General features: G+C 38.5%; 1 protein-coding gene across 1 annotated transcript in view; it reads left to right on the top strand.

Annotated features, from left to right (window-relative positions):
• Positions 1-21,827, top strand: part of FHOD3 (formin homology 2 domain containing 3) — a 369,637-nt gene that overhangs the window by 311,002 nt on the left and 36,808 nt on the right. Inside the window, exons 18-21 of the mRNA XM_026841709.1 lie at positions 874-1,032; positions 8,876-9,058; positions 13,260-13,379; positions 13,855-14,016. Coding sequence (XP_026697510.1) covers positions 874-1,032; positions 8,876-9,058; positions 13,260-13,379; positions 13,855-14,016 — 624 coding nt within the window. The remainder of the gene's footprint in view (positions 1-873; positions 1,033-8,875; positions 9,059-13,259; positions 13,380-13,854; positions 14,017-21,827) is intronic.

Raw genomic sequence — 21,827 nt, forward strand, 5'->3', positions numbered from 1 at the left:
TAAATGGTTTGTGAGTCACCTTGCCTAGTTGGTGCATATTTTGCTACTATGAGGATGGGGAGAGAAAGGAGGAAGTTTCTTGGGTTTTCTCTAGAGTGAAATTCAAAGTGTATGTTGTTAGTTCTTTGTGCTTTCATTATTATTTATACTTATGTCTAGTCTCAAATAAAACTTGGAAAAAAGCAGAAGGGTTTAAATTGTTCTGCACCTGTGAAAGGCTTGATGGACGTATCATGAGCAGTAAGGTAGAATACCCTTCCTCTGGCAGCCAGAGGTCAGAAAACCAAGCTAGTTTTCTCCAGAAAGGCCTCTACAGCTTGTTTGCCAGTTCCCAAGGTAGATTTATATGACAGGAGAGTGCTGGCAGGCAGGTGGGACCAACTCTGCCTCTTTCCCAGCCAGCCATGCAGGCAAGAGAGGGTTGGTGGCCACTCTGGGTTGATGCATCCAAGGGGGAATTGAGCCCCAGAGCTCATCAGCTGTGTGGCTGCTGCCCTGCCAGCCCTGTGCCAGCCAGTCCTGCTGCACAGCAGACATCTTACCTGACAGAGACAACGTCAGGATTTTTTTCAGACTGACTTCTGCCCCAAAATGCAGCAATCCTAGCCCTTTCAGGAACTTCTGCGTCTCAGTCTAGCTCACTTTGCACAGCATCTGAGACTGTGTACAGCTCTCTGGTTAAATCCTGGCAGCTCACACTGATACCAGCAAGGATGTGGTAGAAGAATTCAGCTTTTTTGGATGACTATAAATGAATTAGATTTATATTCAATGTCAGCACCCTTGAGTAAGGGAAGTCATTAGTGAAAGGAGTGGCTTTTTCTTTATAAAACAGGCTGGAGAAATAATATTCTTGTTCTCTTCTTTACCAAGAAAACTGCTGCAGATGGGAAGCGACAGGAGATCATTGTATTGGACTCAAAACGAAGTAACGCTATTAATATTGGCCTGACTGTTTTGCCCCCTCCCCGCACTATCAAGACTGCTATTTTGAACTTTGATGAATATGCCTTAAACAAGGAAGGAATAGAGGTAAGTAAGAATAGTCAATGTCTTCAGGTCTGCATTTTCAATGTTACCTTTTATTTCGATGTTGCACATGGTACAGGGCCAGTCTTTCCAAGGAAGAAGGAAAATGGGATGTATTGTATCATGCCTGAGGGTTGAATCAATGCAGCGTGCTCAGAAGCATATAGTATTTCCCTGAGGTTGGGCATGCTCAGTAAATGCGGATCCTCTGCTTGCTTTGTGTCTGTTTGAGGTGTTAATTCCTGTCAAGATTTTCAGAGTATTATCTGTTCCTCTAAAGCTTGACTAAAATATTGTGAGCAGCAAGAATAGGTAGTGAGTTACTAGGGCTGATGCAACTGGTACAGAGTTTAATAAAGGTCATGCCCAGATAGCTGTTGGAGTCATTCTAGATTGTATATCTAATGGAAAACAAATACAGTGACTAGTTCTGCTCAAAATAGCCTTTCTGTGTTACTGCTGTTTGAAGAAAAGCAGTTGGTATAAAGATTACAGATGATGTAATTTTTACCGTTACATGTTTGACTTTGCAGATATTCTTACCAAGATCCAAGATGAGCTCTGTTTATTATTTTTTTATCAAAACATTTTTCTTCTATGAAGTGTAAAAGAAGCCTGCTGCTCCCCTGGTTTTTTTCATTGTGGCTGTATTCATTTCAAATCTCTTTTTAATAAGCCTATATCATTTAGTAAGAGCAATCTGCACGACTACAGATCTCAACCAGTGGCTGAGCTGCAGAGGTCATGTATTGACTCACAGTCACCTTTCAGTGGTTTGGCGGTGTGTTTCATGATTTCCCCCTTTCCACCTTCACTGTGCTGACTACAGAAGAAAACGAGAAAAGCTGGCTGGAATGGAAACGGAGTTGCCAACACTTACATGCAAAAGAAATACTTAAAAGGCAAAAGATAGTTCTAGCTAGAAGGCAAGGCCTGATTTATCCCTATTAGAATATAATTCCTTCCCAAATCTATATTACTTATTTGCTACTACTCATATTATGAAGTGAGAAATCAGGCTAGAAAAGTAATTTTTCATGACCCAGACAATGTATTCACCACTGCAGTTTGCAGTACAAAGCTTTGAAGTGTTGGAGAGAAATCCCTCTCCAGCAAAGCCCAACTCTCAGACCAACAGTTAGATCTCAGTGCTGTAGGCAGTTTCCATACAAAGTCCAGCATGAAATGGCTGATAAAGGACACATCTTCATTATCTTCCATGTATCATCTCCTTTGAATTGTGTCCTCTGACATGCTTAACAGAAGTTCAGCTGCTCTGCCCAGCTCACCCTTTCCAGTGCCAACATTTGTAGCTGGGCTGTCCATCTGCCAACCACCTGTGGAGTCCACAGTTGTGAGTGTCTTGTACCACTCCACCCTCCTTTGGGTGGCCCTTCCATTAGCTACCAGAAACCCATAATTTAATTTGAAATATATATGCAGGTAGCTTTCAAATTGAAGAATTCAGAAACCAGGAAATGATATACTGTTGATATATTTGCCCAGTGCTGAAGAAAATGGAATTTCTGAGTTCTTTGTCTACAGCTTGAAGCTAAGGATGTGAGTAATCCTGATGTGATAATTCAGATATTTAAAATCAAGAGAATAGATAAGTGGAGTGGAGCTCAGCCACTTTGCACCTTGAGGGATGAAGCCTTCATTGTTTGGGAAGGATGATGTTCATTGAGAAAAGAGGGTTTTTTCTGCATGTTCCATATTTATTTACTTCTTATCAGGTAAAACCAGGTAAAATCAGATTCCCTTCCCCAGTCCCAAAGTCACAGATTTTTCTTATAGCACACTGTCAAGACAGACGTTTATAGTGACATAGAGGGTTGTATTAAGCTATGCAGAATTGGCCAAGAGGTGCACAGAGAGGTATGAAAATGCATCATTGTGAGTCCCACTGTTTTTAGCAGAGCCCTGCCTCAGTTTTCCATACTGCCCCTTTGATCTACAGCATAGATCATAGCTTTGTTTCCTGTTTCTCCTCTGTATCCATCTGTTCATTGGCTTTAGCCGTAGAGTTAGCTTAGAGGGAACAGGGGTTGTCTTTTCAGTCTAGATTTTTTGAAAGTTTTCTGATTCATACCTACAGTTCCTAAATATTAGGAAATAATCCGTAGTGACAATGAATGAATCAGTAATAGTGTAAGAATCACCTTCATTTATATAGAAACACAGAGAATAAAGCAAATTATTTTCTATATAATATACTTTATAGCTAACCTATGGGTCGAACGAGGCAGAACTGGTATGGAAAAAGAAATGCAATTAATCTAGTTAAAAAAACTGCATCACAGTGGACACTCAAAAGCCTTTCTGCATAGTTAATTGCCTAGAAGAGATGTCATATCTAGTAGGCAGAAGAGAGAGATGTAAGGAGAGCAGATGAAGAATTGTAATGCATGTGGTGAGGACATAACATGCGCTGCTAAAATTTTAGAGAAGCTGTAGTTTACGGTCATCTTCAGCTTTTAGTGGATCCAACACAGAGCAAGGCACCAACAGGGTAAAAAGTCACCTGAGCCATCCTTTGCCTTGGCTGTGAGCTCTGTGCTATGTTCTTCACTGCGGAGCATTGTCACTGTTGTGTTAGCATGCATGTTAGCTCTCTGCCTTGGTGGATAAATTCAATTTAAATGGTGTCTTAAAACTGATCTTAGCAATTCCTGTAAAGACAGTGAACTAAAGTAGTGCTGACAGTAGTGCTAGCAACAAGGCAGTGATGCAGTGTGATAGCCTAAATCATCATCAAGTTCCTAGTGACCCAGTAAACCCTCCACTACTGTCCTACATTCTGCTGAATGCTGCTTTGTTTGTGACATTGAACTCTTGCTAGTAATCCATACTTTGATTTTAATTTCAAATATGTAGCTATGATAGGAGAAAAAATTCTCCGGATATTTTAAAGCCCTCTATACCTATCTATGTTGTGTATTTTTAGGCCATGTGTTTGAAGTGATAGTACCCCTGAGCTGTGAAAAAGAGCAGAAAATGCGGGCATGGTGCTAGAAAGGCAGATGTAGTCTATTTAGTATGCAGAGCAGGCCCTGTTAGAAATGCATTTTCAAAGGAATGCACAGTGTGTGTCTGCAAGCATGTGTCAATCCAACTAAAAAAATACTTGCCACCTTACATTTGCCAAAGTGGTTGTGTTTTACTTTCTTTGAAAGCTCGGCATTCATTGTGTTCAAACAACTTGGAGCTCACTGCAGTATAAAGAACTGCCTGCTTAGCATGGATGAGGGCTTTCTGTGAGCTAAGCAAGAGAGGCAAGCTTAAAATCCTGGCACCTAATTTTTATGAAGTGTATTATAGGCAACTGCAAGAATACAGTCCACCAAACCAGTCCTTGGTGCTTGTCTTTGGTAAAGAAAATAAGTGGGTCCCTTTGTAAAGTGCTACTCAGTAAGGGAATGTGGATCAAAATCAAATTCTACCAAAGAGTATGATTAATTTAGCAGAGTAAAATCAGGATAGTGCTGTGAGGAAATTAAGGTGTGTCGCTTTGTGCTTTACAGTGTAGCTTTGTGATGCTACACGATACTGATTGAACTGGTAGGTATAGCTTTTAGTAAAACTATTTGAAATTTAAAAACTCTCCAGGTATGCTAGATCCTCCATAACCACATTTGTTAAATAATTTGAAATCCAAGGGTCTGGAGTGGCTAGGTAGTCCTGAGATGTAAAAAGGGGTAAGAAATGAGAGCCTGATGTTAAAAAGGCAGATGGTGACATGCATAAGCAAAAACCATAATTTGATTTTTGGAAATGATCAAGGTACTTAAGTATTTGTTCTGATACTTGCCACAGTACATTGACATTTTCAGTTTCCAATTTGTTTAGCTAATGCTTTGGAAAAGTGTGGTGGGATGTTTCAAATGATGCTAGCTCACACAAGAAGAAAGGACACCTCTTTCCACAAGTCTAGGCAGAAGAGAGAAGGGACTTAATGATGTCTTGCCGGCCATACACGCACAATCATCATAGCACTGCGCTAATGAGTTTCAGACTTCATTTAAAGAAAAAAAAAGCTACACTTCCACTCCTTGGAACAAACCAAAACATCTGATTTCTGTGACCAGGAATGGCATGTTCATGTATTTCAGTAGAGAGCTGAGGAAGTGGAGCAGTCTGACTGAGGCAACGGCTGTCAGTTCCTGAGTTACAGGGATGACTATCAGACATTTTGGATGTAGACAGTTCTCAGAATTGGATCGGTTTTGGAAGAGCTGAAATAAAATTAGTGCAGGAAGCCTCACGTATTATATGCTTTTATGTTTTGACAGAGTTTCTGCAGGTAATGCAAACCACCAGTGTGTCTCATTAATAGCTGCCTGGAAAACTAAAGTTTAAGAGCCTTTTTGGAGCTGAATTGTCTGCCCAGGCCTGTCAAATATCTGATAAATACCTACTAATGTGTATTTAGTTATGTAGCTTACAAATCTGTGGGCCTCAAGCCACGGAAAGCTTTGGACCCAACAACCATCAGATATTTAGTTTACTTATTTTTTTCAGTCTTCTGTTTGCCTGGCAAAATCAGCTGAAACCAAATACAAAAGCCAAGGCACCCCCGTTCCCTCATCATCACTGAGAAGCCCCATTATCTCTTGAAAGCAATAACTTAAGCAGCTAACTTCTGCAGAGGGTCCAGGGTATTCACAGTCTCTGGTTAGGTGCTTCCTTGATCCCACACTGAGGCCTGTAGTCTTTCCTCTCAGAAAATTTTGGAAATCATATGTCAGGATGGCCACGTCCAGGAAATAAGCAGTTTGATGCCTTTGCTGAAAGTTCAAGCAAGTGGCTGGGTCCAGCAGTCCAGGAGCAGAGTAAGTAGGATCCATTATCTCATGTGAACAGGATCTCCAAAAATTACTTCTTTTCCCCCATGAAAAGGTTTGTGCACTGGTTTTCCTCAGAATGTTAGTCTGGCCCAAACAATTGTGTGAGAATGCACGGAGGTGAAATACATGTATCACACATATTAGAGGATATGAGCACAGAGTTTATTACTAACCAGTTTTTCCTTAACCAACCTGAAGAATGCTGTACTGGGGAGAGCATTATGAACTAATGATTAGATTCAAACCTATTTGTGATTTAATGGTCGCATCAACTGACAGTAACCTTCTGCCCTGCTGTGTTTTTATGCTACTTTACTGTCAATGATGTTTAAAAAATAATAAAAATTAAAATAATAATAATAATAATAAACTGGAAGATGGTGCACTCATCATTTTCCAGTGCTGAACAAATGGCTCAAATTAGTCATAGAGTCCTAGAGAAATGAAGAATAGGAGTATTTCACCACTTGCTCAGGGACACACCAAGGGTGATGACCAGCAGGATCAGAATGATTTTCCCAAGCAGATTAGAAGTGCCAGTGAGTAGGTCGTTGTTATGGGGGCAGCTGCACCCCGGATGGTGTGAGACCTGCCAGCAGCTCTGATCCCATCAAGGAAGGGCTTTCAGCACCAGGGGTGATCCTCAGCAGCTGACACCACAAGTACAGGCGCTTTCACTTGACATTCTCTGTTTCACATACTACAATATGCAGCACGGCAGCCTTGCAGTACTTGGACTCGAATGCTTTTTGTCAGCTCCATCTGGCTTGTGGTGTTTACATAAAGCTCGAGGAGGAGGAGAGTCCCTTTGGAAATAAAGCTTGCTGTTTCATTGCTCTCTTTCAAATGCCCAAAAGCTGTGCAAAATCTCTAGAGTGAAGGCCCTGCACCACCACAAAATACTTGTGGGATCCCTGGGTAACTGCCAAAAGTCCTAGTTATTTGTAGGAGGTAATTGAGAATACTGCTGAAGTGTTAGCCTTCAAAAATGCATCAGAAGTGTTTTTACATCCATCACATGGTTACGGCTTGAACTCCCCATGTATGGGTGTTCATATGATCCTACTTGGAAGCTGCCCTGGCTCAGCTGAGGGGGTGTTGGCTTCTTGTTGAAGAGAGAGGCAGGCACAAGGAGGCCTGACTTCTTCAAAGGATACTGCAAAACAGCTCTTCTCATGAGTTTCAGACTCAATCTCTCTTTTTTATTAACTTTTTTAGTTAATTATCAGTTAAGCCCTGAAAAATACCCTGAAGCAGCTACTTATAGATCTAGTTTGATATTAGGTATGACCTAAGTTACAGATTTCAGAGTGGGTGGATGGATGGATGGATGGATGGATGGATGGATGGATGGATGGATAGCACATCTCAAAAACAATACTATCAAATGCTATCAATCAAAACATATCTACATCAGAATATTTTCCAAACAGTCGTTGACAGGGGAAGAAAAATCATCATAGTATATTGAGGGATTTTCTTTTTCTTCTTTTTTCCTTAGGATATTAATTTATTAAGGTAGAAGCTTGCAGTGTCCAAGCAAGGAGGCTTTTCTTTTTTGGTTAACTGAAAGTCAGAGCCAGCACTTCCAGAAAAAAATGCTTCTTTATGTTTATGGAAGTCAGCATAACAAGATGACAGCAATACAAATTCTGTGGCTGAAATTAAATAAGTCCCAGTTCAACAAATTGAACATTAGTTGCTTGCTTAACTCTTGTTCTTTGCCTGATAGACCAGGAAAAGTCCCTTGCTCTACATGCTTAGCTCCAGCGCTGTACAAGGAGCCAGATGAATTATCAGTACTGGAAGGGGGCAGTTGTGCTACTTTGATGAATTGGCTATGTCCAGTGCTGGAACAAGACTGTAGTTTGGATTGGCAGGTCTGATAGCTCTTTGGCTGTATTTTTATTATTCTCTCCTCCCCTCCAAAACAGCTGCTATCATGGAAGACTACAGCAAAAACATGTAATTTCTCAGATGTATAAACATAAGTTGTGATGAAAATCTACTGCTTTGTTTTAATGAGGCATTGATCAACAGGGTAAAGACCTCAACTTATCTGATGCCTTTATGTTGTTTTGCTTTTCTTTTTGATTTTAAAATGCATTTATTATGTTAAAAACTAATCAAGAAGCAATACCTTAGAAAGCAATACTTTGAGAAGGAAAGCTGCCACATGTAAACAAGCGTGTAAAATCCAAGAATTAAAGGGAAAATTTAAAAGGTTTGAGCCATGCTGACAGCACTTAAAATATGGAAATCCTTTTTCATCAATATTTCAGACTTTTCATATCAAAAGATAAAAAGGCCATATGTTATGTAATGCATAATCCAATGTTAAATTCAATGTGTGTTCCTGGGGAAGTTGTCCTCAGTTTGGGTGAAATTTTTGGGAGTGACATAATAAGCTGCAACAGTTGTCATGTTGCATAAAAGACAAAACAGACTGAACAAAAAGTAATAAATTATGAGAACAGCAAGGGACAGGAGCCCTCAAGTTCTTTCTGTATACCTACAAGTGTGCTGGAAGATTCATAAATACTGAGGCTAAAAGAGACTTTAATATCTAGTTTAACCTGCTGTAAATCACAGGCCACAAAATTGCACTTCTCCTACCCTCACTTCTGCATGTAATTTGCAGAAATGTGGCCAGTTTTGACTTAAACATATGAAAGCTGAGGACAGCAGTCCTATCCAGTCTCCCTGTGTCTCTTTCAGTGTTTCATCCCATGATTAACCATATCTACTGAGCACAAATTTTTTTCTAAAAGCATTTTGATACAGATGTGTTTTTCAACTAACTGCTACTGTTTGAGATAGCAGGCCTTGTTTTGCTTTCTTGTGCAGTGGGTTAGTTCTTGATTACTACAGTGCTGTTCTAATTTACCAGCTAGGGACTTGAAGACTTCTACTGTTGCTGCTGTGAAGTCACCCAGTGTCCAGCCCTTGCACATCTCTCGGCCCTGCTGCTGATGCCTGCCTTTTGTCTCCCTTCACAGAAAATCCTGACCATGATCCCGACCGAGGAGGAGAAGCAAAAGATCCAGGAGGCACAGCTGGCAAACCCTGATGTCCCTCTGGGCAGTGCCGAGCAGTTTCTTCTCACGCTCTCCTCCATCAGCGAGCTTTCCGCCAGGCTCCAGCTCTGGGCTTTCAAGATGGACTACGAGATAGTGGAAAAGGTGAGGGGAAAGCAGGGAGGCAGGGGTGGGGACTCTTCTGAGGTTTTGCTTAATCTTTCCCTGACCTTGTTATTATATGAGCGTATATTTTGAGGAAATGGTAAGTGGATTGCTTTTGTTTTGGTGGCCAGCCAGGAAACAGGAAAAATCTTTCATAATTTGTTCCTTCTATGAAAGAAAATTAGAGATTATGTCTTCCTTCCTTTAATTAGTCAGTAATGGTATTGAAACAAAGAAGAGGGCTAAATTCTTACCACACCTTCTCCAGATGGTATTCAGGAAATTCTTACTTCAGAGCAGTAAGAATTTTTCTTTGGATAAAGATTGATGAGGACTACAGTATTCAGCCTTACATTGTAAAATGAGAGTATTGATCTTACATCCATTTGAACTAAGGAAAACACCATCCATTAAAGTTTTCTCTGTTTATAACTCTCTTTCAAAGTTATAAACAAAAGATAAGACACCCTTCAGGGATGTTCTGTTCCATTCAGTCACAGACGGTTGTTGCCACCTTCTTCATGGATGGAATTTGTTCAGAGAACAGTATAATTGGGTTGTCTGTCATGAATGATGAATCACAGACAAAAATTTCAAAATGGCAGCATATAATTTTGATGCAAAGATGAATCAGAATGAAACTGTGTAGGCAATTTCAGCTACTTTCTGACTTTCACAAGCTCTTTCAGGAATCTTAGCACAGGAACCTTCTGACTGCACTTCTGGTGCATACCCCATGCATTGCTCATCCGGCAGCTCTCCTGTATATATTCGTTTTATCTGTGTACCTGTGTACTTATGTGCATATTGAAAGATTGGTATATCTTTATATGATACAGATTCTGAGAAGCGGGACATGCTTCTGAAAATGCTTTATGTTTACCTAGCCATTGTTATTTAACAAGTTATACAACAGTGGATTGATTTGCAGATGATACTGTCAAGATTACTCAACCTTTGCTTAATTTGCTTAGATTTTAGAATATTAATATTCAGGATTTTTTAATAGTGACATTTTAGTCTTAGACATTTACATTTCTGACTTGTAAAACATAAAATACTTGTGTCTGGCCTGAATACCCTTTTTCCAGTTGGGTTTGGGTGTTTTTTTTTTTCCTCTGGGACAGCTATTTATTCTGCTTTGAAGTTACTACATGGCTAAATTGTTCCTTTCATGTAAACTGAGTTAGCTGTAGCTGTTAATCTATATGTATACCTAGAATTTCTCGCTTCCTCTCAGTGAGAAGGTAACATTTGAAGACAGCTAAAAGCTAAAGAAATTCTCATAGCTCTCCTGTTGCTTATCCTATAATGTTTATACCACAAAGTTAATAAACTGCCAGCTAAAATCCATGCAGAATGGGTGCTAGTATAAAATGTCTCAAATACCTAACTTACTCGAAGAAGCAATAACTGGAGTGAAAACAGGACAAATATTTTATCCCTGTTGAAAGGTAGATAGGCCTACGTACAGTACCATAAAATGGTACAGGAAATGAAATATGATAACTCTGATAAAATAAGAGGAGCATGGGATAAGAAGCCTAGCAGACAAGCATAGATATGGCAGCTTGGGGTCCTAGCTGTGGTGAAAAGGAAGATATGGGATCAGACATCAGAGATACAAGAGAGAGAGCAGTTGGGTCTCTCCAGTAACAAAAGGCTGAATCGGAGTTTAAGTTCCAGGTAACCAATAAATCTAAGAGTTATTTAGACTGAAATAAGATACCATGAGCATATTAAAAAGTAAAAATAAAGTAGTTTGTATTAATGATTATGATAATAAAGAGTCCCATGGCTGCTAATATTCTTCTGTTCTTGAAACACTGTGTTACCACTAGTTCTTTGTACTGAACTATTTATGATGCAAATTTCCTTATCCTAAAGGGAGTTTAAAGGTCTTAGAAAGAGAAATAGAATCTTTAGTTGTCCTAAATCAGATATTTTTTTTCTTAGAGTCACTGTGAGCAAATATATCCTTATTGCTGACAACTTTCAAGGATTATAAATGAATATAAGCAGGTGTGGAAATGAAAAAAGTAGAACTAGTAAAGAAAAAGGCTTGATTCAGTTTCTCTTCTGAGCTGAAATATTACTCCTGACTCTAGTCTCCCTGGAGACAGTGTGCTAAGAGAAATAAGTGTTTAAAAAGATTGTATTTTTGAGTGATGCTTAAACTGTCTAATAATTTAAAAACTCTCAGAGCTTTTTAAGTTTTACAGTATGATCCTAATACGTTCTGTTGTTTTAAAAGGGTGTGATACTTTATGCAGGCCAGTCTTGGTTAAACATAAATACAGCAAATTACATTTTGGTCATCTCAGAGTTCCCATCCCAAACAAGTTTCTAGCTCTCCCAGAAAAGCATGCACATGAACTTGTATGGGTGCAGTTAGCTAAACTTATTACCAGTATAACAGATTGGTAATACTGCCTATGCCATATCAGCTACGTCCTCCCTGTCCCAGTACCACTGGATTCATTGCACACATATAGTTGGGTTCATTTGTGCATGTGCATCAAACATTTATCAAGCATTATCAAATGCCTCACAGCCAGAAATTCTGGACCAATCCACAAATTTCATTCAAGCATAGTTTTTAGGTGAAAAATAAAAACATGGTAAATAAGGATATGTGGTATGTAAGGATATTTAGGTATAAGATGAGTTTTATAGGAAGCAAGAATTGATATTTCATCTGACTTTATGTATCTAGCACACTTTTTTATTGTTTTTTCATGCTACAATAAAATAAAAAATGCAGAGTAATTATAAATGTATACTACACGCAAGAAAGTCTAAGCTTGGATAACTTGCAAGTAAATAGTTAAATGAAGGGCTACAGTATGGCCTGCTTTGGAAGCCTTTTATGCTACCTTTTTATTCATCTTCAGAATGCTTTAAATTTTTGACAGGTTGCAAATTGATACAATTAAAATAGTTCAAAAGCCTGTGTTTACATCAGATGCAGAGCAGTTTGATTTATGCCCACAGTGCAGCTAAACAAACTAAACTAAACAAACTAAACTAAACAAACCCTGACTTTAAGAATTCTGTACAGAAGTTCATTGATTTTAGTTTAACTTGATAAAGTCTTGGATTATTTAGCACCTCTCCTCTGATGTATAAATTACTTTACTCACTATGCCATCTCTTAATCTGTCTATTGTTTGCTGTATCTGCCAGATTAATTGTTCTGTAGTGACTAGAAATGTACGTCGTCTTCATCTTTGTGCTCTTACTTATGGTAAAATATTACTGCAATTACAGCATGACCCATTGCATTTCTCCAAGAAAGTAAAGTTCTCAGATATTTTGCCTCTTTTTTTATTTTGTCTAAAATAACAGCTTAATTTTGGCTTCTTGGCTCATAAAGTGGGTAATAATTTGGGAAAAGAATGCTGCTCATGGATGCTTAGGATGGCATTTGGAGAGAGAAACAATGTGAACTGTTACTGTGCATAAAAAATAAATAACCCTGGGCCTTTCACAAAGACTGAAATAAACTCCGTCAACTCAATTACCCTCTCTGTCTTCCTTTGAACTCTCTGGTGTAGTTCACTTCCCGAGGTAATGGAACAGAATTTATGTTTTCAAGCCTTATCAGTTTACATACCTATACTCAGATAACATGTGTGGATGGAAGATGCATGAAGTTAAAAGATTAAAATGAGAACACTTGCAAAGCCTGATGTTTACAGGGGATGGGGGGGTCAGTTTTAAAGTCACACAAGCACAAAACCACGTCTAAAACTCAGAGGTGGCCATCATTTGAAGAAAGCTTCAGGGTCAGGCTGCAAATGTCAAGTCAGCCAGGGTTCTAACTTTTTTTGTTTATTTTTCAAAGATTAGAAAGAATAGCTTCTTATGAGTTGGAGTAAGGAGATGTTCATGCATCTAACTCAAATGCAGCAGCCCCTTCTCTGATTCTCTCTCTCCTGTTTGGAATCACAGAATAATCCCCAGGACAAGGAAGGCAATTGCATACATAAAGAAAGTATTTTATGTATTTTTTTGCTGTCCTTGCATGTGATTTATTAGCTGGAGCATGGAAGAAAGCCAGCACACATGGCTAGTTTGCACTCCGCAAGACGCCAGTTCAGGAATTTTCGCAGTAATTAATCTAAACCATAGAATTAAAAACTTAAAGCAGCTATACCAAACTGCAGCCTTCACTTCCTTATTTCTGTTCTTATGGCAGGAAGTTGCAGAACCACTTCTTGACCTGAAGGAAGGAATGGACCAACTGGAGCACAATAAAACTTTGGGATTTATCCTTTCTACTCTGCTAGCCATCGGGAACTTTCTGAATGGAACCAACGTAAGCTTGATGTCCCAGCATTTCCCCTGCAGCTTTTTCCTTCAAAAAACAAGTCGAAACCATTATGACAGTTGCAACCTAGTATTTATTTTGTACCAGAAAAGTAATTTAGAAAACAGAATCTACTTTTTGTTTTTATTGTGTGTCGGGGTGCTCTTTGCCTCTTTTAGTGTAACCTCAAGGACACATAGAGCTGTGCACTCTTCTGGTGTAACTCCTTTGAGTTTAGTGTTTGTGGTCCCCATTTACATTTTAGCAACTGTATTGTGAGTCATTTCACTGCAGATGGACTAATTTTAGGCCTACTCTTCAGCATGTTAAAAATAAATAAAAGCAGTAAACTGCTTCTTCTGTATGATTCTTATTCTTCTTTCCCCTCTGTCCCTACTTGGCAATCATTTTTGTCTACTAATCTGCATGAGAAGGAGTAAATATTCTTGGTTTTAATTTCTTTGCTTTTTTTTTACCCCTACAGGTCAAAGCTTTTGAGTTGAGCTACCTCGAGAAGGTTCCAGAAGTCAAGGACACGGTGCACAAGCAGTCCCTCCTGCACCATGTCTGCACTATGGTGGTGGAAAAGTTCCCAGACAGCACTGATCTTTATTCAGAGATAGGGGCCATCACTAGGTCAGCCAAGGTATGTCTTGTAGATAAATATATATAAGTTTTTTTAAACCCTCTTTAAAGTGAAATATTTAAGATTTGTTTTTTTTTATTTGATTCTATTCTTCCCTGGTCACAGTACTTTTTATGAATGTGGATTCATTGTGTCATTCCCACTGAATTTCAAAGATGCCAGTACTCTCTCTCTGCCAGTACTTATCTCTGCCTGTCAGGTGGTTTCATCATCAATGCTCTAACAGGCAACCACATTATGACAGACATTTTAATGTATATAACATTATTAATGTATATAACTATTAGGAACTGTTTGCAGGTTAAAACTTTATTTGATCAGTATCTTCAAATATATTTATTTTGTGGTTTGTGGGAATCTTTTTTAAGGGAGATGCCTGGTTGTATTTTGAGGGCAATGGAAGGAATGAACTTTTTTGGTAATAAGACTGTTTACAGAATGAAAGTGTCCTTGAAAAATTTCATTTAACTCCTTTTCTGTCCTCCTCCTGACAATAATTTTGATGATCAGGAGTTAGGGAAGATAAATAGAAATAAAGGAAACTTCTGGCAGCACCTCCTTTTAAAAAGTGATAATCCTTTGGCTAATGCATAGGTCTGGTCAATGGCTCAATTTGGTACACAGATTATTTATTACTTACTGCTGCTAGCAGAAATGATAGAAACACTATAACCTCACGCTTGGAACTTTCAGAGTGTGAGATTTCATGGATGACCCTTAAAAATAGTACCTTACTTGATTAATGGAATAAACATGACAGAATATCATCAGGAGATAACAAATATGAAAATTCTGGTTTGGAGTCATGTCTCATCTAAAAATGGAAATAATTACAGCAGATAATACTAGTATCCATCTAGTCCAGTGTCTTGATTTTGATAGTGGCCAATACCAGTTGCTTGAGAGGAGAGCACAAGACACTTCAAAAGAGAAGGAGGAGGATCTCTCCTAGAAAAAATTTATTTCATGAGCCATAATACTCATTATATTCATCAAATGGAGGAATGATTTATTTTCCAAAAGCCACCTTGTTTGGATATTAAGGGATACTGGAATGGAGAGGACTCTACATAATACAAATTTTAGAAAACTGCAAAAATCAAATTTTATTTTGGCTCCTAGCACAGTTCTTGGGACAGTGAACTCATAATCTAATTTTGTCTGCTGTTGAATTTACCAATTTTAGGATTTACTGTCTGAATATATTGAACCGTCAAAATTTTTTTTGTCTCTCTATTTCATGGAATACCTTAGGTTGGAAAGGACCTCTGAAGGTCATCTGGTCTAACACCCTTTTCAGTTCAAGACCAAATTAAACGAGGCTGCTCAGATCCTTGTCTAAGTCTCAAATAATCCTTCTACATCTTCTTTTTTTTTTTTTTTTTTTTTTTTACTTTTTTTCCATCTTACCTTTCAGAAGGGGTCAAACGATAGCAAATACAGTATTCCAGCCTCTCATTATAAATATTATGTGCTACTGTGTTTGTCTGTTCTGCTTGTGCTATCTTTTGTTAGATGTCCTGAGGTTTTCTTCATGTTTTTTGACTGTTGCTATCCTTTTGACACCAGTTGTCTTTGGGCAGTGCGCAAGGACATCCAGTTAGCCTCCTGAGCTGATCGGGCAATTCAGAACTCAGCCTGATGCACAGAGGCGTCTCATACTGTGTGCAGTGTGCACTTCATTGACATCCACAGTAATGACCATGATCTGCTGGAGCAGATTTACTGCTTATCTCTTAAACACCTTATAATCTTAGCTCAGGACTAATTTGAATAATTTCTTGCCATCTGTAGATTTTACCCTATCAGTGTGCTTTCTTGTTTCCAGATAGCTTTGAAATACAAACCATGAGACACCTGCTGTTAATCCTATCATCAGATGAGAATCAATATGTATTCGTTCTTCTCCTTTGCTCCCTTAACCTCACACTTCACAGGTGACCTCCCATAAGGCTCTTGTAATGATTTTGAGTCTCATTTTCTTTACTTGCTCTTATCTGTCCACTGTTTTATAAACATATTCATAAACTAGTGATTATTTTAATGTATTTAAGTTCCTGTTATTCATCCTTTCAACCAGGTCATCAGGTATAGTAATAAAGCTTGGAGCTTTACAGACTCCTGAATCAACGTTGCTGCTTTTGTAAAGATAGGTGAAACTTTTGCTATCCTCTGATTCTTTAAGTTACTAAGTGTAGTGGAAGCATGCTCATTTTAGCCAGTAGCTCAATTTCTTTATTTTAATTGCTGTCAAAATTCTTGTCTTCTGCTTGTTTACTGCTTTGTAAGATATCATCCTCCTCTAACACATTTGTTTCTGCTAGCAAGTGTTCGAAGCTTGCTATTAGTTCATGTCTATTAAAAAATAAAATAAAATAAAGGTACCAAGAATAGGTTTCTCCCCAACATCTTCTGTGGTGAAGTTGGACGAAAATAAGTCATCTTGCTTCCCTTCCTTAACTTTTGTCTTCCTCAGTTTCTTTCATACCCAGAGATCCAGGACCTCCTACATATTTTCATTTTTTTGGATACCATAAAGGAATTTGTGGGTTTTGTTTTATATCCTTAGATATTTGCTGTTTGGATTCCATCTCTGTTCTCCTGATTTTCCTCTTGTACAGCCTATGTTTAGGCTGTGTTTTATTGCCTTCACTGGGATTGGTTTCTCAGATTTGGAAGGTTTTAATCTTTTTAATGTTTTTTTTTTTCTTTGAATGATTCTTCATGTCCTAATATTTAGGTATATTGGTTTCTCATTTCCTGCTTCTTCTCTTTGTTAAGAAGTTATTTCATGTGTTTTTTTTAAATTGGGACCAAGTTAATCACTAAAATCAAAATTACCATAAAAGAGCCCTTATTTTCCAAAATTCACACCACCATATATGGTGTACTCTCAAGTGAATCTTCTATTTTTCAGTCTTAGAAAGTGGAAGAAAGCTTAATCTAATGCTGTCATTTAGAAAAAATTTTTAGGTCTAAGAGCATACAAAATTGAACACAGTCTTTCAGTCTGTGGTTTGCTGATCTAGTTGCCCTGCCCAAAGCGGATGAAATTCTGAAAAGGCCAGACAAAATCACATTAAGAGAAATTATAGCCTTAACCTTCCCCGTGACGCCCAAGGTCTCCCTCCTTGGGATGTTCCTGCATGTGTTATACCACTGATGGATTACTGTAACAAGCTCTATTCCCACTTGATCTTAGCTGCCACAAATCAAAGAATTAGGACATGGAAGCCATCCAAGTTGCCCTCTTCAAGGGAATGTTCACAGACAAGGCAAAATCTTGGTTTAGGAAAGCTGACAGGAAAGGAGAAATAATATTTCACTGTGGATTAGGCTGTATTTTGAGCTCCATTTTGTCTACAAACATCTTTCAGAAACCACAAAGGCTAAACAATTTCCATCCTGTAGATAAACAGAGATGCCCCTTCCCCTGAGTTGCACATCATATGAGAATTTCCTGAGCCTTAGTTCATGAAAAAAAAACATAAAGAAAACAGGCTGCCTCACCAGAAAGGAGTTAGAAAGACCAGAAACAAAATGGTAGTTATTGCAAAACTTGTGGCTTTTTGTTGAAGGACTGAAGTCATAAATGGCAAAAAAAAAAGCAGACACAAGTGAAAAAATGACCAAAAAATAGAATTCGAGATAAATAAAAATATTCATACTTTATAAAAATATGTAAGAACATGCAGGACACTGATTGTTTAGTATCCCATGATTAAAAGCACTTGCTTTTTTTATTTTTGCCTTTTTTTAAATATATTTTAACTTGTTTTTTTCACTGGTGGTGTACCAGAGCTGATGTACCCAATACTGAAGCAGAACCCTAGATTTCTGCAGTTAAACACAGTATTGTTCCTAGAAGTTTTCTTACCAGCATGGCAAGAATGGTAAGAAAACATCAGCACTGTTATCTTCTTTGTTAATGAATAGAAAATATATTCTTATTAGAAATGTTCATCTTCTCTCTCAATCCCATAAATATTTTTCCCCATGCCTCTGAAAGCTGGCCAGCTCCACAGAGTAAAGTAGTAATTGTCCTTTTCTCCCCTTAATTTTAATTTACTTACAAGATGCCAAATTTCTTGGCAGTTTTTAACCCCTGCAGCAAGACACATGGATTAGTTTGCAGATACTAGGCAATGGAGAAGCAGGCTGCTTTTAAAAGTAAGCAATAGAACATGTTAACAACGCAGGGGAGGGAGCAAGGATTGTTGATAGGAAAGGACTTAGGATGAGTCTAAGACGTCCGCTAAGGAGAAGGCAGCCTGCAGCTACCCTCCAAAGGACTTGACAGGGAGGCGTGGGGAGAAAGGGGGTGACTGAATCAGAAATGCCATTCTGGCGTGCTGCAACTTCTGCTTGATATGCTGGAAAGAATGCAAAGAAGAAAAGAAAAAAAAAAAAAGGTAGGGGAAGATCATGTTGCCTTCTGTGCTGCTTCAGCAGGGTTTCTCCTGTCTCACTAGACAAGAAGTATTTGTGTGCATTTATCATTCATATATGGTTTTCCTACATTATTTCAGACAAAAAGAAATGCCAAATTTAAATTACTTTCCATGGTAAAAAGGGGTTGGTGAATGCAAGGTTTCTTATGGCTGTAGCATTCTTTGTGGTGCCAGATGCAAGGACTACTGCTGCTGCTGCCCCCATTCCTGGCATGGGCTGGTGGGAGCAATGGTGAAGACAGAACAGGATAAGGCAGATCCAGCAGGTTGCAGGACAGGCTGAGGCTGGGGGAAGGAGCTTCAGTGGTAACTGAGGCTTCAAGGTTTTGTTGGAAAGAGAGCAAATTAAGTTTAGCACATGCACCTGACAGCACTGTGATGTTTCATTCAGGGGAAATGACTGCAAGTAGTGTTACAGGTGCAGTAACACCATCTGAAGGGATCTACATCACCACTTAGTGACATCGCTCCTCTGCATCCCAAATTGCAGGAACTGTCATACAACATCTGCAAAAAGATCCCATATTAGTGTGTTTATTGTAGGTTTAAAGAACAAAAATGTAGTGGAGGTATGTACTTAATTGGGTAGATTCATCTGGTCATACCTCAGTAAGCACCTCCATCCTTTAATTTTTAATTAGTGAATTGATTCAGGTATTCTTATTTCCAAAATTATTTTGGCAGGATGCCACCTCTTACCTTAGAATTGGAAATGTCTAGACAGAACCTCTCTTATATTTTACTTGCTTTTAAGAGCTGGTATCCACTTAAAATGGGTGACCATCAGTGTGCAAGTTGGCCTACACTGGTCTTAGGATAATTCTTGTGACATTCAGTGAAGCAAGCCAGTGTGGAAATACTGGAGGAGACAGAGTTTTGAACATATGCCACAGAAGGTCGCTGCACTCAGATGACAGTGTGTTTGCAAGGAGCAGTTCTCAGAATTTCCTTTGGCGCTGAACCAGCTCAGGAAAAGAGGAAGATTTCATGTTCCCTGCCAGAACGTATCCCTTTAATAATGTGAGAATGAACGGTCTGACCCTAAATTATAAACAGCTCAGACTAGGCTGTGGTCTGCTGCAGAAACTATCTTGAACTTTGAAGAGAGAAAGGTTTTGTCTGTGATTATGCATATCTTTTATGACGTGCGATAAAATAGTTGTCATTTTATTGTGAACTTAAGGCAACATTTGTCATTGCAAAAACATCAGTCTTCTATTTAATGCACCTTGTGGGTAGGATAAAAATGCAGAGATCCAGGTCTTCCTTAGAAATATCTGGATTTGATATGTTCAACACTAAAAGAAACAAGCTGTAGCAATAAACAATCAATATAGTATCAAGCGATAGAAGACATACACGGATACTGAGGCTACATAACAAGTTATTCACTGGCCTTCAGAACAAAACTTTCAGTATTTTACAGTGAATTTGGAAAGAAGTGCTTTTTAAGCAGAAACCTCAGCTTCACCAGTTTCCCTTCATTTTTTTGGTTTGTGTTTTTTTACTTCAACCCAGTTGTGATATTATTGACCATGTTCAGGGGCTGAATGTAAATACAGGAGGTAGGAAACGTAAGTGTAATCAGGCACATCTTTGATTTTAGGACAGTTTTTTACTCTCAGTAGCAATGCAGCTTAGCCCAGAGTCAAGAGGTTTAGCTGGAAGAGGAAACGTGTGTGTAAAGCACATTCCAGCTGAGGAAATGCTGAAGAAAAATGACCTGTTATCTCACAGCGGCTACAGTTGTTTGCTGTGAATGGCAATGCATACCTGGAATTGTATATGCTGCCCTAGGGAATATAGAGCGGAAGGCACTTTAGGTTTGAGCCAATGCATTTAATTCCCAATGTCACCCTCAAAGCAGCCCTCCCTCTCTCTCCCAACAGATAATAAGAGTCTAGTTCCTGTGTTGCCATGAGATATTTGTGGGCACATAGAGAAATAACATCCCAACCCAAAGACCAGAAAGCTTCCCTGATACATGTCCTAGCTGATTGAGTGGGGAATGGTCTAATATTTCATTAATTAATACAGTTTTAAACTTATATCCACAACAGGTGATATTGGATGTATGGCATGGAGTGGGACTTGAAAAAATTCTGCCTTTTAAAGGACCAATGTTCATGAAACCTGAATGGACAGGGAAATAAACACTGAGCCATTTAGTGGTGGTGGTAGTTTTTAAGTCAGGTGAAAACCAGCGAGAACAGTTTTGTGTTGTTTTTTATGGCAATTGTCTGTTACTATGATAGCAAATAATAAATAATTATATAAATGGATTAAAATGAGTGATAGCATTGCTGGCATGTGGTTAGAAGGTTTTTGGGTTTGGTCTGAGTGTCTTTTGTGCAAAATACAATGGCATATTAAATTGTAAAACAGATTTTTAAAGTTGCCCATTAGCAACTTATGGCAATGGTTTCCTGAATGAGGCTGACCCTGCAGGGCTTGTGGCATGTAAACTAGTCTTTAAATCCTACTTGGATAGACTGTCTCTGGCTATTCCACTCTGATGCAACAGCATCTACAAAGGCACTTCTCAGAAGACTGAACAGTGGGCCTAGCAAGAGATTTCACAGATAAACAACAAACAGTTCTGAATATTTTTCAGCTAATGTGGTTGTGAATGGAGCGGAACCTGGCAGGAGAAAGGAGGAATATATCAAATATATCCCAGGAGCATTTAGAAAGTTGCTTTTTCTAAATTGGTTTACAAATGAAAATAAACATTACATAGTGTCTGAAAGAAAAGACATTTTTATTTTGCATAACAACCTAAGACCACTCATTCTTTTTCCTGGGGCAAAAAAGAGATTTATTTTTAAAGCTGTACCAGAAGGTAAGAGTAAGCAGGACCAGCAAACTGCATATCTTTTACACATATATGTAGTAAGAAGAAAGAATATATTTTTCCACCTTCTTCCAATTCCTGAGCCCAGACACAATATCTGTACACTGCTATCCAGGGAGAAAGCTGTAGTGACCATTTCAGATTATTTCTTCCTTTTATTCAGTGGAGCATAGTTATAAAATAATGCCACAGCAGTTCTTGTCCAAGCACCTCATATGCTGAGGTCTCCAGGAGCCAAAATTCGTCTGAATTGCTTAGTCCCAGCATGACCTTCCAGCTGCAGGCAAGAATTGGTGCATCTTTCCTTGAAAGAAAGAAAGAATGGGGGGGGAAGGAATCATGCCTTTCTAACATTATGCAACATTAATGCTTTTAGTAAAATGTTGGAAATAAACACATAAATAAAAAGGTGCAATCCGTGCTCCCTTGGAATACTGGGTAGCAGGGAGGTAGTATGGTATTATATGCGCCTTTTCATGTTTACCTTTATGCATATTAGATTGAGT

This window comes from Athene cunicularia (assembly GCF_003259725.1).
Source record: "Athene cunicularia isolate RWA chromosome 2 unlocalized genomic scaffold, athCun1 chr2_part1, whole genome shotgun sequence".
In the NCBI taxonomy this organism is placed as follows: Eukaryota; Metazoa; Chordata; class Aves; order Strigiformes; family Strigidae; genus Athene; species Athene cunicularia.